The following is a 14,218-nucleotide window of genomic DNA, read 5'->3' on the forward strand; positions in this document are numbered from 1 at the left end:
TGGGCACGGGCCTGGCGTGACCTCCCCTGTGGGGACACGGGCAGCCGGGGGGGCCCCGTGGGTGGCTGTGGGGTCTCTGGTGCTGCCACATCCCCCTGTAGCCTGAATCTCCCAAAAAACACCGGGAAAGGGTCGCTGGAGCAGCCCCCCCTCCACGGAGTGGTCATTACCAGTGACGAGCCACCTCTGGGGACTGTCCCCCCCCCCCGCCCCAGCAGGGAGAGTGTTCGTGACCCCAGTGCAGCCCCTGGAGCTGCCTCCCCCTCGGGGGGCTCAGCGCAGCCGGAGCTCCGGAGAATGCAGGGAATGCGCCGGGATTTCCGGGCCGAGGGAGGGGGCTGGGGGTGACCTGGGGCCGGGGGGGGGGGGTTCCCCACGCCGCCAGCCCCCGTCACAAGGGGTGTTTTGCATCCCGAAACCCCAGAGGGGCACTGGGGAGCCGTGCCCGGTGCAAACCCCACCCTGGGCTCTCTCGGCGCTCCCAGGGCACGGCAGCGGTGCCGGGGCAGCGCCCACCGAGCACCGAGACCCCCCCCCCCACCGGCAGCGGTGCCAGGGCAGCGCTGGCACCCCCAGCTCATCCCCGACCGCGGCAGCGCCGAGGCCGGGCTCGCTCTCGCCTCTTCCCCTTCCCTCCCTCCGCATTCCCAAGTGCATCCAATTTTAGCAGCTTTGCAAAAACAAGCCCTCAAGTTTCCCGGGCTGGAGCGGCGGCACGGCCGGCTCGGGGAGGGCTCCTTCCCGCTTCCCACTTGGACACGGCTCCGGCCCCGTGTGCCAGGAGCGAGGGGGACAGGCCTCCTATAAAGCCCCGCGGAGCCGTTCCCGCTCCCAGTGCCGGCCGGAGCAGCCATGGGGGAGCTGGCGCTGGCACTGCTGGCGCTCGCCGCCCTGCACGGGGCCGGGGCCACAGGTAAGGGCGGCTCTGCCACCCGGCCGTGGCACGGGGACCACAGTCCTGGGGGCTGGAGACGGCAGAGAGGGGCAGGGTGGGGATGGGGGTGGGGATGGGATGGGGCGAGTGCTCGCCGGAGGTGTGCCGGGACTGGTGGTGTGTGCCGGGACTGGTGGTGTGTGCTGGGACTGGTGGTGTGTGCCGGGACTGGTGATGTGTGCCGGGACTGGTGGTGTGTACTGGGACTGGTGGTGTGTGCCGGGGCCAGGCGTGTGCCAGGGTGGTGGTGACAGCTGGGATGGTCACAGCTGGGTAGTCACAGTTGGGTGGTCACAGCTGGATGGTCACAGCTGGATGGTCACAGCTGGATGGTCCCTCTGGCATCTGACACCTCGGTGGTGCTCAGGGGGTTTTGTCCTCCCCTGGGCCGTGGCACTGGAGGGGTGGGGACATGTCCCACACCGTGTCCCCCCCAGCCCTGCTGGCTCTGGCGCTGCATGGCTGAGCCCCAGGAAGGCCCAGCTGGCTCGGTGTGACACCGAGTTCGTGCCCTGGTGGGTGGAGTGTGGGCACCGGGGGTCGTGTCCTTGTCCCACATCCCCCCTGGGGACGAGCTCATCCTGGGACAGCCGGGAGATCCCAGGCAGCGTTTTCCATGGACACCCCTGGGTTCATCCCTGGCTGCCAGGAGGCTGTGGCCCCTCCTCGGCCACCCTGGATGGTGTCACCAGCCGTGACACCCTGTGGAGCTGACAAATCCCACCCCAAACCCCCTTCCTGGATGACCGTAGGGGACTGGGGGGCTCAGGGTCCCCATCCCCGCTGGGACACGGCTTTGCTTTGGTGCCCATGGCTCAGCCAGGGACCCTCTGTGTGCCCCTGGAATGGGGTGCCCTGGCCAGGGGTTCTCCCACCCTTTGCACCCCCCAGAGCCCCTGGAGAACGACTCGGAGCCCGGGAAGAGCGGAATGGCAGGAAAGCCCTGGAAAGCCGCGCCCAACCCGGCAGAGCTGGACCTGGACACGGCAGGTACGGCTGTCCCTGAGCCCCCAGCAGACACCGGGTCCCCCCCAGTGCCACAGGAGGCAACGCCCACCCTGTGCCACCCACCCCATGGGACCCCCAAACTCCCTTCTGCTCCCCAACATTCCCACACCACATCCCTCCATCCCCACGTCCCCAGGATGTCCCCGGGTGTCACCCCAGGGGGGGCAGGGGGCACTCAGGGCCGGCTCCATCCCAGGTAAAGGTGCCGAGTGGACGTCCTGGTTCAACATCGACCACCCCGGGGGGGACGGGGACCACGAGAGCCTGGAGGCCATTCGCTTCTACTACCGGGGCCGCGTCTGCGAGCGGCCCGTGGCCATCCAGGCCCGGACCACCGAGTGGGAGCTGCCCGAGGAGGTGGGCGAGGTGGTGCACGCCAGCCCCAAGAGGGGCTTTCGCTGCATCAACAAGGAGCAGCCCCCGGGCAAGACCTGCTCCAACTACCACATCCGCTTCCTCTGCCCGCTGGGTGAGTCCCCCCTGCATCCCCCCTGCATCCCCCCTGCATCCCACCTGCGTCCCACCTGTGTCCCACCTGTGTCCCACCTCCCCAGACCCCACTGGCACCTCACAGGGGGTCCACAACCATCACTGTGCCCTCCCCTTGCTCATCACCCCCCTGCTCCCCCTCCCACTGGGAGCTGCGGGTCCCCCGGAGCAGCCACCCCTCGGGTGCTGCTGGCGGGTCCCCAGTTAAGGCCTGTGCCCCTCCCCAGAGCACATCTACTGGTCCCACTGGTCCTCGTGGAGCCCCTGCTCGCGCCGGGCCTGCGGCAGCAGCGGCACCCAGACCCGCGCCCGCCGCTGCCTCAGCGCCCGCCCCGCGGCCGCGCTCAAGGAGGTCAAGTGCAAGGGCAAAGCCGTGGAGCGCCGGCCCTGCAGCGCCGGGCCCTGCCCAGGTAGGGACCCCAAAACCCCCCTGTCGGCACCCACCTGCCCCCCGGGTGCTGCTCGTCCCCCGGTGACACCACCTCCGGCTCTGCCGGAGTGAGGGGTCCCGTGGAGACGTGAGCCGGGGCTGCACCTCTGTCTGGGGACCCCCTGTGCTTCACCACCCCAGGCCGGGCGCTGAGGGGCCCGTGGTGCCCGATTCCCACGCGGTGTCCCCCCGCAGAGCCCGCCTGGACGGAGTGGGGCCCCTGGGGCCCCTGTTCCCGCAGCTGCGGCAGCGCCGGGACGCGCGTCCGGCGCCGGAGCTGCGAGGCCGCCAAGAAGTCGCCGTGCCCCGGCCGCCCCACCGAGGTGCAGAAATGTCCCCCCTCGCCCTGCCCAGGTACCGCCCTCGGGGACGTGGGGACCCCCTCCCCGGTGCCCGCCGGCCCCGGGGGTCTGAGCTCCGTGCCCCCCGCAGCCTGCCCCGGGCTCACGCTGCAGGGCACCGTCCTCACGGGCACCGGGGCGGCGCTGCCGGACGCCAGGATCTACCTGGAGGGGTCCCCGCCCGCGCTGCTGGGCCGCAGTGACGCCCACGGGCGCTTCGCCGTCACCGCGGGGCTGTGCCAGGGTAGTGCCAACATCAGCGCCCACCACGAGGGCTTCGCCCCGGCGCTGGCACCCGTCACCTCCAACGGCTCCGGTGTGGCCCCGGTGCTCCTGAGGCTGCGGAGGCTGGGTGAGCACGGCGGGGGGGGTGGGGGGCAGTGCACCCCTCGAGGGGTCACCCCAAAGGGTGCGGGGGGCGATCCAGGGGTGCCCATGGCTCGTTTCGCCTCCCCCCCCGGCAGAGAAGCCCTACATGGTGCTGCACCCCAGGGCGCAGGTCCGGGAGGCCGGGCAGGACGTGACCTTCTGCTGCAAAGCCTCGGGCACCCCCGTGCCCAAGAAGTACCACTGGTGAGGCGGGACGGGGGGGTGGCAGGGGAGGGCAGCGCCGGGCGCGTCCCCGCTGAGCCCGTCCCCGTGCCCGCAGGTACCACAACGGGACGCTGCTGGAGAGGAAGGGGCAGCAGCCCAGCGGGCGCCTGGCACTGCGGGGGCTGGCACTGGAGCAGGCCGGCACCTACCACTGCAAGGCCAGCTCCGAGGCGGGCGCCATCCGCTCGGCACCGGCACAGCTCACCTTGCTGGGTGAGAACGGGGAGGGCCTCGCTGACCGCAGCGTTCCCCCGGGGCGGGGAGCACGCCCTGACCCCACTAACCCTGCCCCCTCCGTGCCCCCAGCCCAGGGCCAGCAGAGCTGCCGCTCGGAGCCGGAGCCGAGCCTGGTGGAGCTGCCCAGCGAGTGCCCCCGGGACGCCGCCGGCTCCCGCCACTACAACGTGGGCCGGTGCCCGCCCTCCCCGTGCCCCGGCGGCCCCGGCGACCCCTCGGGCTGCGGGGGGGCCCCGGGGCACTGCTGCGGGGTGCGCAGGATGGAGCTGCGGGAGATCCCCTGCGCCGGCTCCCTGCTGCCCATCAAGGTGGTGGCCGAGTGCGGCTGCGGGCCCTGCGCCCAGCCCCGCGTGCTGGTGCAGGGCCGGGTGACGGCGGCCGACACCGGGGAGCCCCTGCGCTTCGGGCAGATCTTCCTGGGCGGCAGGAAGGTGGGATTCACCGGCTACAAGGGCTCCTTCACCATCGAGGTGCCGCCGGACACGCGGCGCCTGGTGGCTCGTTTCGTGGACCGGCAGCAGCGGTTCCTGGACGCCGTCAAGGTCCTGCCCTTCGACCCCCGCGGGGGCAGCGTCTACCAGGAGGTGAAGGTGCTGCGGAAGAAGGAGCCGGTGGATCTGGACGGCAGCCGGGGCAATGCCATCCCGCTGGGCGAGGCGAGCGGCCGGGAGCCCATCGGGGAGCTCGTCCTTCCCGCCGGCGCCTTCCTGCGCCCCTCCGGGGAGGTTTTCAACGGCACGGTCAGAGCCAGCGTCACCTTCCTGGACCCCAGGGACGTGGCGACGGCCAGCGCCGCCTCCAGCGACCTCAGCTTCGCCGACGCCGAGGGCGAGATCGTCCCCCTGCGCACCTACGGCATGTTCTCCGTGGATTTCCGGGAAGGGGAGAGCGGCACGGCGCTGCAGACGGGACCGGTGCAGGTGCGGATGGACACGGGGCAGGTCTGGATGCCGGAGCACCTGCAGAAGATGAAGTTGTGGTCCTTGAACCCCGAGACCGGCCTGTGGGAGGAGGAGGGGATCCTCCGCCCCGCCGCGGGCAGCCGGCGGAAGAGGGAGGAGAGGACCTTCCTGGTGGGGAACCTGGAGATCCGGGAGCGGCGCCTCTTCAACCTGGACGTGCCGGAGGATCGCCGCTGCTTCGTCAAGGTCAGGGCCTACAGCAACGAGAAGTTCAACGCCTACGAGCAGCTGGAGGGGGTGGTCATCAGCCTCATCAACCTGGAGCCCCAGCCCGGCTACCCCTCCAACCCCCGCGCCTGGGGCCGCTTCGACAGCGTGGTGACGGGCCCCAACGGCGCCTGCCTGCCCGCCTTCTGCGACGGCCAGCGCCCCGACGCCTACTCGGCCTACGTCACCGCCACGCTGGGTGGGGAGGAGTTGGAAGCCGTGGCCTCCAGCCCCAAGCTCAACCCCAGCGCCGTTGGGGTGTCCCAGCCCTACCTGGGCAAGCTGGGCTACCGCCGCTCGGACCACGACGACCCCGACCTGAAGAAGACGGCCTTCCAGATCAACGTGGCCAAGCCCGACCCCAACAACGTCGACGAGAGCAACGGCCCCATCTACTCGTACCGCAGCCTGGAGGAGTGCGAGCGGGCGCCGGCCAGCGCCAACCACCTGCGCTTCTACCGCGTGGAGGTGGAGAAGTACGAGTACAACGTGGTGCCCTTCAGGGAGAGCGACCTGACCTCCTGGACCGGGGACTACCTGTCGTGGTGGCCCAACCCCCAGGAGTTCAGGGCCTGCTACATCAAGGTGCGGATCGAGGGGCCGCAGGAGTACATGGTGAGGTCTCGGAACGCGGGGGGGACCCACCCCCGCACGCGGGGGCAGCTCTACGGGCTGCGGGACGCGCGCAGCGTGCGGGACCTGGCGCTGGACGGCACCTCGGCGGCCTGCGTGGAGTTCAAGTGCAGCGGGATGCTCTTCGACCAGAGCCTGGCCGACCGCACCCTGGTGTCCGTCGTGCCCCAGGGCAGCTGCCGCCGCACGGCCGTGAACGGGCTCCTGAGCGAGTACCTGAGCCGGCACCCGCCGCCGGCCGACAACAACCACACCGGCGCCTTCGCCATGCTGGCCCCGCTGGACCCGCTGGGCCACAACTACGGCATCTACACGGTGACGGACCAGAACCCGCGCCTGGCCAAGGAGATCGCCATCGGCCGCTGCTTCGACGGCACCTCCGACGGCTTCTCGCGGGAGATGCGGGCGGGCGCGGGCACGGCCGTCACCTTCGCGTGCCAGGAGCGGCCGCCGGGCCGGGAGAGCTTCTTCCAGCGCCTGCTGACGGCCCCGGCCGAGGCGCTGGCCGAGATCCGGCGGGAGATGGGGGCCGGCGAGCTGCGCCGCGCCCCCCCCGAGGTGATGGACTTCGCCTCCGGCGCCCGGGCCCCGGGCCCCACGCCCACCCGCCGGACCCCCAGCAGCCCCCGGAGGCCGGGCCGGATCCGGGGCCGGCCCTGAGCGCCGCGGGCCCCCCGCGCCCCCTCCCCGGCTCGGCTCCGCCCTCCCTTTCTCCGTCGCTTTTTACCCGCGCTCATTTATAACGACCGGGGGTGGGAGGGGGGGACGCGCCGGGGACACGCGGAGCGGGACCCTCCCGGGGCACGGGACCGCCGGGGCGTGGGGAGGGGGTGTCAGCGGACCCCCGCCGGCCTGGCCAGCCCCCCCCGGTGCTGCCGCTGCCCCCGGCCCGGCCCCGCGCGGGGCAGCTCTTGGTGCTCAGCCCCGGGACAGCGGGGCCGCGGCCCCACGGGGTATTTAAATAAAAGGAATAAAAGAGGGGGTGGAAGTAACGAGGGGACGGGGCTGGGATGGGAAGGGGGTCCCCGCCCCGGGGAGCTCCCGTGTGCCCGCGCCAGGGCTGAGGGTGCCGGGAGCTGGGAGCGCCCATCCCATCCCTGAGTCCCACAGGGAATCGGGGGGCTTGGAGGGGGGAAAACGCCGGGATCATGGGGGTAAGATGCCCTCCCTGTGGTGCCAGCCCTCCAGCCGCGGTGCCAGCCCCCCCCCCCGGCACCCTCGGTGACCCCGCGGCACGGGGGGCAGGTTTGTACATTATTTATTACGAAATATAGAGTTGTGTGTACACCCGCCTGGCTGCTGGGCTTCTCGGGGGGGATGGGGGGGGGCAGACACGTGTGTCCCCCTCCCTCCTCGGTGCTTTTCCCTCCTCCCCAAACCCTGCCCCTGTTCGGTAGCACCGTCCCCGCGGCTCCTGTTTGCCTTGGGGCCGGTTCAGCCGGGCTGGCGGAGGCGCGGGGGGCCCCGTGCCAGCTCCCCGCGGCCGGGGGACGTGGCAGCCGGGGAAGGGGGGGCCCCATCCAGCCCCAGGGCCCCCCCCCGGCACAGGGATGTGCCCAGTGCAGGAGCCGGGTACCTCCTGGGTGACCCAAGCCAGGGCAAGGGGCAGGGGGTGTCCATCCAGCTGATGTCTGTCTGTCCCCCTCAAGGCTCGCGGTGGGTTTCGTGGGTCCCCCCCCCCGCGCCCCCTCCCACCCGCGGCTCCGGCGGATGCTGTAATGGAACAGGCGGCGTTTATGGGGCCAAACCCGGGACAACATTTCCCTTTTACAACCCGCTTTGGCCCCAGCGCGGCATTTTTTCACCCTTTCCCTGGATGCGGCCGCTCGAGAGATCAAAGGGGACACGAGGCCCCCGGGGGGGGGTGGGGTGGAGGGGAGGGCTGTCGGGGGGCTTTTGCCAAATCAGCAGCCAAATCCCAGCCCCTCTCCCTCCCCATCCCACCGGGATCGGAACCCACCGCAGCCGGATGCCGGCACGTCGGGCGGGCGGCGCCTCGGCACAGCCAGGGAGGAGGCACCTGGAATGCAGAGATTCCATCCTGGGGGTCCCACTCCCGCCCAAAACCTGGGTGCAGCCTGATCCTGGGCGCTGCTTTTCCCTGGATGCTGCATATCCTTGGATGCTGCCTGTCCCTGGATGCTGCCTGTCCCTGGATGCTCCCTGTCCCTGACTGCTTCTAATCCCTGGATGCTGCTTATCCTGGGTTCTATTTATCCCTGGATGCTGTTTTTCCCTGGATGCTGCTTTTCCCTGGATGCTGCCTGTCCCCGGGTGCCGGGAGTTGCCCCGCAGGGATCCACGTCCCCTTCCACAGGGATATCCGAGGGATGCTCCCCCACGGACACCGCTGGCAGCAGCCGAGGGGCCGGGGGGGCCGGGGGGGCCGGGATCCGGGGGAATGCCAGCGGGCAGGGTTGTTTTCCACCATCTGCTTGGCTCGGAGCAGGCGGCCGCGCGGGCAGGGCAGATGGAAGCGGCTCCCGCTGCTATTTATGGAGCCGGGAAGGAGATCGGGGGGGAAAGGGCAGAAAAGCAGCAGGAGAAGGGGCTGGTGGGACCCCCCGGATCCCATCCCGGTGCCAGCCGTGCCCTGGGGTACTCCAGGCTCTGGGATGGGGACGGGGGGTATAGCAGGGACTCCCCTCAGCCCCGGGGGCACGGAGCAGGGATGGGGGCACAGGGCTGGGATGTGCCGGGGCTGCGGGAGGTCCGTGCTGGGTGTCCAGCCCAGCCCCACATTCCCGAGGGCTGGAAACCCGCCCGGGGTCAGGGGCTGGGCCGGGGGCTGCAGCCAAACCCCTCCTGCTGCTCCCCCTGGGTGTGGGACTCTCATCCCCACTCCTGAGGGTCCTGCACCTTCCAGGCTCTGGATAAGGAGCCCCCTGATGCTGATCCCCCCCACCAGGCAGGCCCACACCCCACCTGTGTGCCAAACAACTCCCAGGTCCCTCCTGGCTTCCAGGCCATGCTGAGCATCCCTGGCTGCCAGCTGGGATACTTCGGCCTCTAATTCCCTAATCCTGCGCAGAAACGGCCGGCACGTGGATCTGTGGGACCCACAGCAGCTCCAGAGTGGGATACCCGGGGGGGGAACCCCATGGAGACCCCACCCTGGACCCTCCTGCTGTGGGATGGAGAACCCGGCGGGGATTTCTGGAGCACAACCACCTTGGGGTCAGAAAGGTCACGTTTGGGGTTTCTCGGCTCCTTGGAGTGGGGGAAGCTCCTGGGTCTGCTCTGCCACGGGAGACTGGGAACGGAGCAAGGATCCCCTTGGGAGCCCCCCAGCACCCATGGGGTGTTGTGGATCTTGAGGTGACCGAGATGTGTGTGTGTGGGGGGGTCCATCCAGCTCCGACGCTGCCCTGGAGGCAGGAACAGGGATGGAAATGCCGGGAGAGCTCCGGGGTGGCGGGAGCGCGGGATGCGGGCGAGGGGACACGGCGAGCACCAGGATCCCTGCGCCGATGGGAAAGGCAGGTGGGGGCGGCTCAGCTGCTTCTTGTTACCCCCCGGCCCCCGGCCAAGAGGGAATAGCAGAGCAGGGAAGGGAACGGGAGCCCAGAGCCGGCAGCTCCCGGCCCGCCCCGGCAATTAGGGATGGCCGGAGCCCAACGGCAGCGGGAAGATGATGTGCCGGCACATCAGCCCCCACGGCGGGGAGGGGGCTCCTGCTTGGATATTCCCCCCCTCCAACAGCATCCCTGCATCCCCCAAACTCCCCCCCCAGCCCCCCAGGGAGACAGGATCCAAGGAAAGGGGGTTCCACCACGCTGTGCCCCTCGAGCACGTCCTGGCTCTGGCCGGGAACAAAAGCTGCTCGGAGCTGGAAAGCACCTTGGGAAGCTGCTGCCTGCTTCCCTTTCTTTCTTTCTTTCTTTTTTTTTTTTTTCTTTGAAATAATGGAAAATATAATGACAGTGCCTAAATTAAAATAATAAAAGGAAGCAGCTGAAAAGCCGACCCAAAATAGGAGAAAAACCCACGTTTCAGGCTGAGAGGGATCAGGCGCAGGCAGGGGATGAAAGGGAGAAGCAGAGGAGCTGAGCCAGCCCGGGACCCCCCTCTCAGCCCCTCCGAGGGGTCCGGGGGGGCTGTACCCCCCCATCTCCCAGGACCAAGCCACGGGGTGGGGGCTGAGCAGGGGGGGTGGAGCTGCCGACCCCCAAAATGTGCCCCCGTGAGTCCCTTCCCTGTTCTGCTCCTCATCCAGCGCAGCAGCTCCTGCTCAGGGGCCTCATCCTGCCCAGGGTTCCAGCTCTGGGGGTGCAGAGGGGGCTCCTCCATCCCCCATCCAGAACAGGAGCATCCCCGGGGACCCAAAACCAGAGAATCCCTGGGGACCCCGAAGTGGAGCATCCCTGGAGATCCAGAGCGTCCCAAGGGACCCCAAAACAGAACATTCCTGGGGATCCAGAGCATCCCCAGGGGGCCTAAAATGGGACATCCCAGGAGACCCCAAACCAGAACATCGCCCGGTATCCAGAGAATCCCCAGGAACCCCAAACCAGAGCATCCCTGGGGACCCCAAAGCAGAGCTTCCCCAGGTATCCAGAGCGTCCCCAGGGACCCCAAACTGAAACATTCCCGGGGATCCCAAACTCAGGCATCCCTGGGCAACCCAAATGGGAGCATCCCCGGGCACCCAGAGCATCCCCAGGGACCCCAAACGGGAGCATCCCCGGGCACTGGGAGCATCCCCGTGCCTCCAGTCACGGGGGGACACGGGAGGTGCCAGCTCCCCGTCTCTGCCGCGATCCAGCTGCCGAATTCCAGGCCGTCTGGCCAAGAGGCGCTGCTCCGCTCCCGGCATTCCCTCTGGACAACCTGCCGGAGCAGGAAAAAACACCGGCCCCAAACACGGACAGAGGGGGAACGCGGGACCCCAAACCGCTCCCGGAGCGGGGCCGCCGGGGGGAATCACCGCGTGTCCCCCGGGAAAGGGGCCGGCAGGAGCGGGGATCTGGGCGGGGGGAGCGGCGGGAAGCAGGAGAGGGGCTGCCCGGAGCGCTAACACTTGTTTTCCGAAGCGATCCCGATGCCACGGGAACGACCGCGCTCCAGTGCGCCGGCTGCGGGACAGCCCTTGCTGCTGCACATTCCTCTCCCAGTTGGTTTTTCAATATATTTTTCGAACCCTTTGCACCTCAATATTGCCATTCGAAACGAGCCGGCTCTGGAAAAAACATCCCTTCCCAGCTTTTTAAGCTATTTTTGAACCCTTTGGCCCCGGTTCCTCCCTCGGGCTCCAGCCCATAAATAATAATAACAACATCTTTAAAGCCTTTTCGCTGACAGTTCACCGAACCTGCCAGAGCCTTTTCATTCCCCAGATGTCGAAAATCCGCCTCAAAAAAAGAGAAAAGAAGAATGAAAAAAAAAAAAAAAAAAAAAAAAAAAAAAAAAAAAGAAAAAAAACCCTGGAAGTTTGGTAAATATTTGGTGTGTTTCTCATTTCGCAGGCATCGCTTTTTTCTATCACATGAAGCAGGAGAATAAAAACTGCTAAAAGTGGAGCAGCTATTTCGGGAGCCGCCGGGAGGGGGGGGAAGGTGAGGAGGTGGCCGCTGGCTCGGAGCGCCGGGATGAGCCCGGAGCATCCCCGGGATGGGGCTGCCCGTGCCAGGGCCCCGTGCCCGCGCTCTGGGATCTGTGTCACCCCGCTCAGGCCACACCCGAGGTGACCCCCAGCCCAGGCACCCCCAAATCCCAGCTGGTTTCTCCCCCAGGTATCCCATCTCTATACCCCAATTCCTCTGGACCCAGATGTCCCATATCCTGAGCACCCCAATCCCTCATACCCCGGGTACCCTCTGCCCCTAATCCCCTGTACCCGAGACCCCCCATTCTCTGGGTGCCCCATATCCCTAATCCCTCACACTCCATGTACCCCACATCCCAAGTGCCCTGTACCCCTAATCCCCCATATCCCAGGCACCCCAAACTCCAGGTACCCCATACCCCTAATTCTCCATAATCCAAACACCCCACATTCCAGGTGCCCCACACCCCAAGTACCCCGGACCCTCACTGCCCCATATCCCAATACCTATCCCAGGTACCCCGTGCCCCCTATTCCTCCTATCCCAGACACCCCAGACTCCAGGTACCCCCCCATACCCCAGACATCCCATACCCCGAGTACCCTGTACCCCTAATCCCCCCCATCCCAGGTAGCCCATACCCCCTATTACCCCATCCCTCCAATCCCCCATACCCCGTGTACCCCTAATCCCCCACAACTCAGGCACCCCTTTCCCTGAGTGCCCCGCGCCCCTAATCCCCCAAACCCCATCCCCCCTATTTACACCCCCCAGTCCCCCTTCCCGCCCACCCCAAGGGATACCCTGCTCTGCGGGGCATGTCATCCCCTCCCGGCAGCTCCGTGGGGTGGCACCGGCACCCACACCCCCCCCAGCCGTGCCCCCCTTCCCGGGACACGGATTTGGGGTCCCCCCGGTGCCCGGAGCAGCCCCGGTGCCGCAGAACCAGCCCGGGGTCACCCCTCGCGGTGCGGCGGGGTCGGGAAGCACGTGATTTCCTGGAAAAAGTCCCGCTGGTGGGGAAACCGAAACCGCTCGATTTTGGGGTAAAGCTCAAGGTCTCCCTTGGCGGCTCCGGGACGGGGCAGGATGGAGATCTCCCGGCCGCACCCCCCGCCCCCGGCCCGGCGCCCCTGGAAGGCGGTGGCGGCCGCGGCCCTGGGGGTGGCCGTGGTGGTGGTGGCGGTGACGGTGCCCACCGTGCTGTGCCGCTCGGCCGGGGGCTGCGCGGGGGCCGGGGGTGCCTCGGAGGGGCTGGCACGGCTGGAGGAGGAGCTGGATGTCACCAATCGGTCCCTCGTGGAGGCCCGCGAGCAGCGGGACGGCTGCAGGGAGGAGCTGGTGGGTGTTGGGGTGCCGGTGGGGGGTGAGGGTGACCCGGGACCCCCGAACTGGCTGGTGAGGGGGGATCCTGAGCCGGGCTCTCCAGCCGTTCCCTCTGCCCCTGCTCAGGGAGTGCTGGAGGGGAAAGCCTCGGAGCTGAAGCAGGCGCTGGCTGAAGTGACCCGGCTGGAGGGTGAGTCCTGCGTGGGGAGGGGGCAGCAGCAGCCCCTGGGACACCCTGACCCCCGTGTCCTGGTCCTTGTCCCCTGGTACAGCCTGATCCCTTGTGCCCTGGTACAGCCTGATCCCTTGTGCCCTGGGGCCCCCTGGTCCCCATTCCTGGGTCACCTTCATGCCCTGGGACACTGATCCACACCCTCTGGCCTACCCTCATCCCCATCCCCCAGGACACCCCAATCCTCACCCCCAGGTCACCCTGGTCACAGTCCCCGGTGCCATCCTGCTCCCCATCCCCTGGGCCACCCTGCCCCCTGTGCCCTGACCCCCCTGCTGTCCCCTCCCCTCAGAGGAGAACAAGGAGCTCAGGACGGAGGTTTCCCGGCAGCAGGAGCAGCTGGAGCAGGAGCAGAGCCGCAGGTGAGCCCCCCGCCCCCCTCACCCCCCCCAGCCCCCTGCTCTGCCACCCACTGTCCCCATCCCCGACAGGGAGGAGCTCCAGCAGCAGAACCAGGCCCTGCAGGAGCAGCTCCAGGACACGAGGAGCCAGCAGACCTCTGGGAACGGGGACAAGCCCTCTGGCCTCCTGCCTTTCCTCTTTTTCCTCCTCCTCCTTGGGTTACTCCTCCGAAAGTGACCCGGAGCAGCGGGAACAGGGGCCTGGTGATTCCCTGTCCCCTGGTGTGGGGGGAGGAGGGACCGTCCCCAGGCAGCCTGGTGGGGTCTGGGGGTGGGAGTGGGCTCAGGGAGCCCCCTCAGCCCCATCCCCTGCTCAGCCCTGTCCCCTGCTCAGCCCTGTCCCCTGCTCAGCCCTGTCCCCTGCTCAGCCCTGCCCTGGCACCACCGGCTCTGGCCAAATCCCCCGTGGGGACATCCCGGGGTGATGATTCCTGTCCAGCCACCGGGGGCTGCTCCCAGGGCGAGGGAGGGGACGGGACACGGGCTGGAGGGGACAGAGACCTGCCCTGAGCCGAGGATCCACGGTTACTCCACAGTTTAGCACTTTTTAACCGCCTTCCAATAAAACCTGTGCAAATCCAGCGTTTTGTTGCTGCTGCGTTTCTCGGGGATCCAGAGCCCGACCCGGCGGGGGCAGACGGGAACCTCGGCGTCCCACCGGCCCCCCGGGCACGTCCCAGCTCGTCCCTGCAGCTGGGACGGAGCCTCGTCCCCTCTTCCAGCACAAACAGAGTCTATTCTGGGCCGTGACCTGCGACCAAACCGCAGCCCGAGGCGGCGTTCGGTGGGAAAAAAAAAACCCACGCGCGGCAATTACGGCCCCGCGGGGAGCGGCACCGGCACAGCCCCGGGCAGGCGCCGCCGGAGCGGCCCCGCGT

The 14,218-nt window shown here is 68.5% G+C and overlaps 2 protein-coding genes across 2 annotated transcripts; both read left to right on the forward strand.

The window, feature by feature from the left end:
- Positions 1-852: 852 nt before the first annotated feature.
- On the forward strand, positions 853-6,495 carry CILP2 (cartilage intermediate layer protein 2). Its single transcript, XM_027730974.2, has 9 exons — positions 853-913; positions 1,826-1,924; positions 2,139-2,411; positions 2,659-2,841; positions 3,057-3,215; positions 3,294-3,554; positions 3,667-3,775; positions 3,852-4,009; positions 4,103-6,495. Exons 1-9 carry the CDS (start codon positions 853-855, stop codon positions 6,493-6,495), a joined length of 3,696 nt encoding a protein of 1,231 aa, XP_027586775.2.
- A 5,903-nt stretch (positions 6,496-12,398) lies between these two features.
- On the forward strand, positions 12,399-13,921 carry LOC113993138 (myosin-2 heavy chain, non muscle-like). Its single transcript, XM_027731046.2, has 4 exons — positions 12,399-12,722; positions 12,834-12,897; positions 13,232-13,301; positions 13,371-13,921. The coding sequence occupies exons 1-4, from the start codon at positions 12,471-12,473 to the stop codon at positions 13,516-13,518; spliced, it is 534 nt and encodes a 177-aa protein (XP_027586847.1). The 5' UTR covers positions 12,399-12,470; the 3' UTR covers positions 13,519-13,921.
- Positions 13,922-14,218: the final 297 nt, after the last annotated feature.

This window comes from Pipra filicauda, unplaced genomic scaffold, assembly GCF_003945595.2.
Source record: "Pipra filicauda isolate LSUMZ 115617 unplaced genomic scaffold, ASM394559v2 scaffold781_size139286_pilon, whole genome shotgun sequence".
Taxonomy (NCBI): Eukaryota; Metazoa; Chordata; class Aves; order Passeriformes; family Pipridae; genus Pipra; species Pipra filicauda.

Excerpts from the sequence above, each read along its gene's own strand:
- CILP2 (XM_027730974.2), top strand. The coding sequence starts at position 853 with ATGGGGGAGCTGGCGCTGGCACTGCTGGCGCTCGCCGCCCTGCACGGG. Across the intron at positions 2,412-2,658 it reads CCGCTTCCTCTGCCCGCTGG|AGCACATCTACTGGTCCCAC; the intron begins GTGAGTCCCCCC and ends GCCCCTCCCCAG. Across the intron at positions 4,010-4,102 it reads GGCACAGCTCACCTTGCTGG|CCCAGGGCCAGCAGAGCTGC; the intron begins GTGAGAACGGGG and ends CCGTGCCCCCAG.
- LOC113993138 (XM_027731046.2), top strand. The coding sequence starts at position 12,471 with ATGGAGATCTCCCGGCCGCACCCCCCGCCCCCGGCCCGGCGCCCCTGG. Across the intron at positions 12,898-13,231 it reads TGAAGTGACCCGGCTGGAGG|AGGAGAACAAGGAGCTCAGG; the intron begins GTGAGTCCTGCG and ends CCCTCCCCTCAG. Across the intron at positions 13,302-13,370 it reads GAGCAGGAGCAGAGCCGCAG|GGAGGAGCTCCAGCAGCAGA; the intron begins GTGAGCCCCCCG and ends CATCCCCGACAG.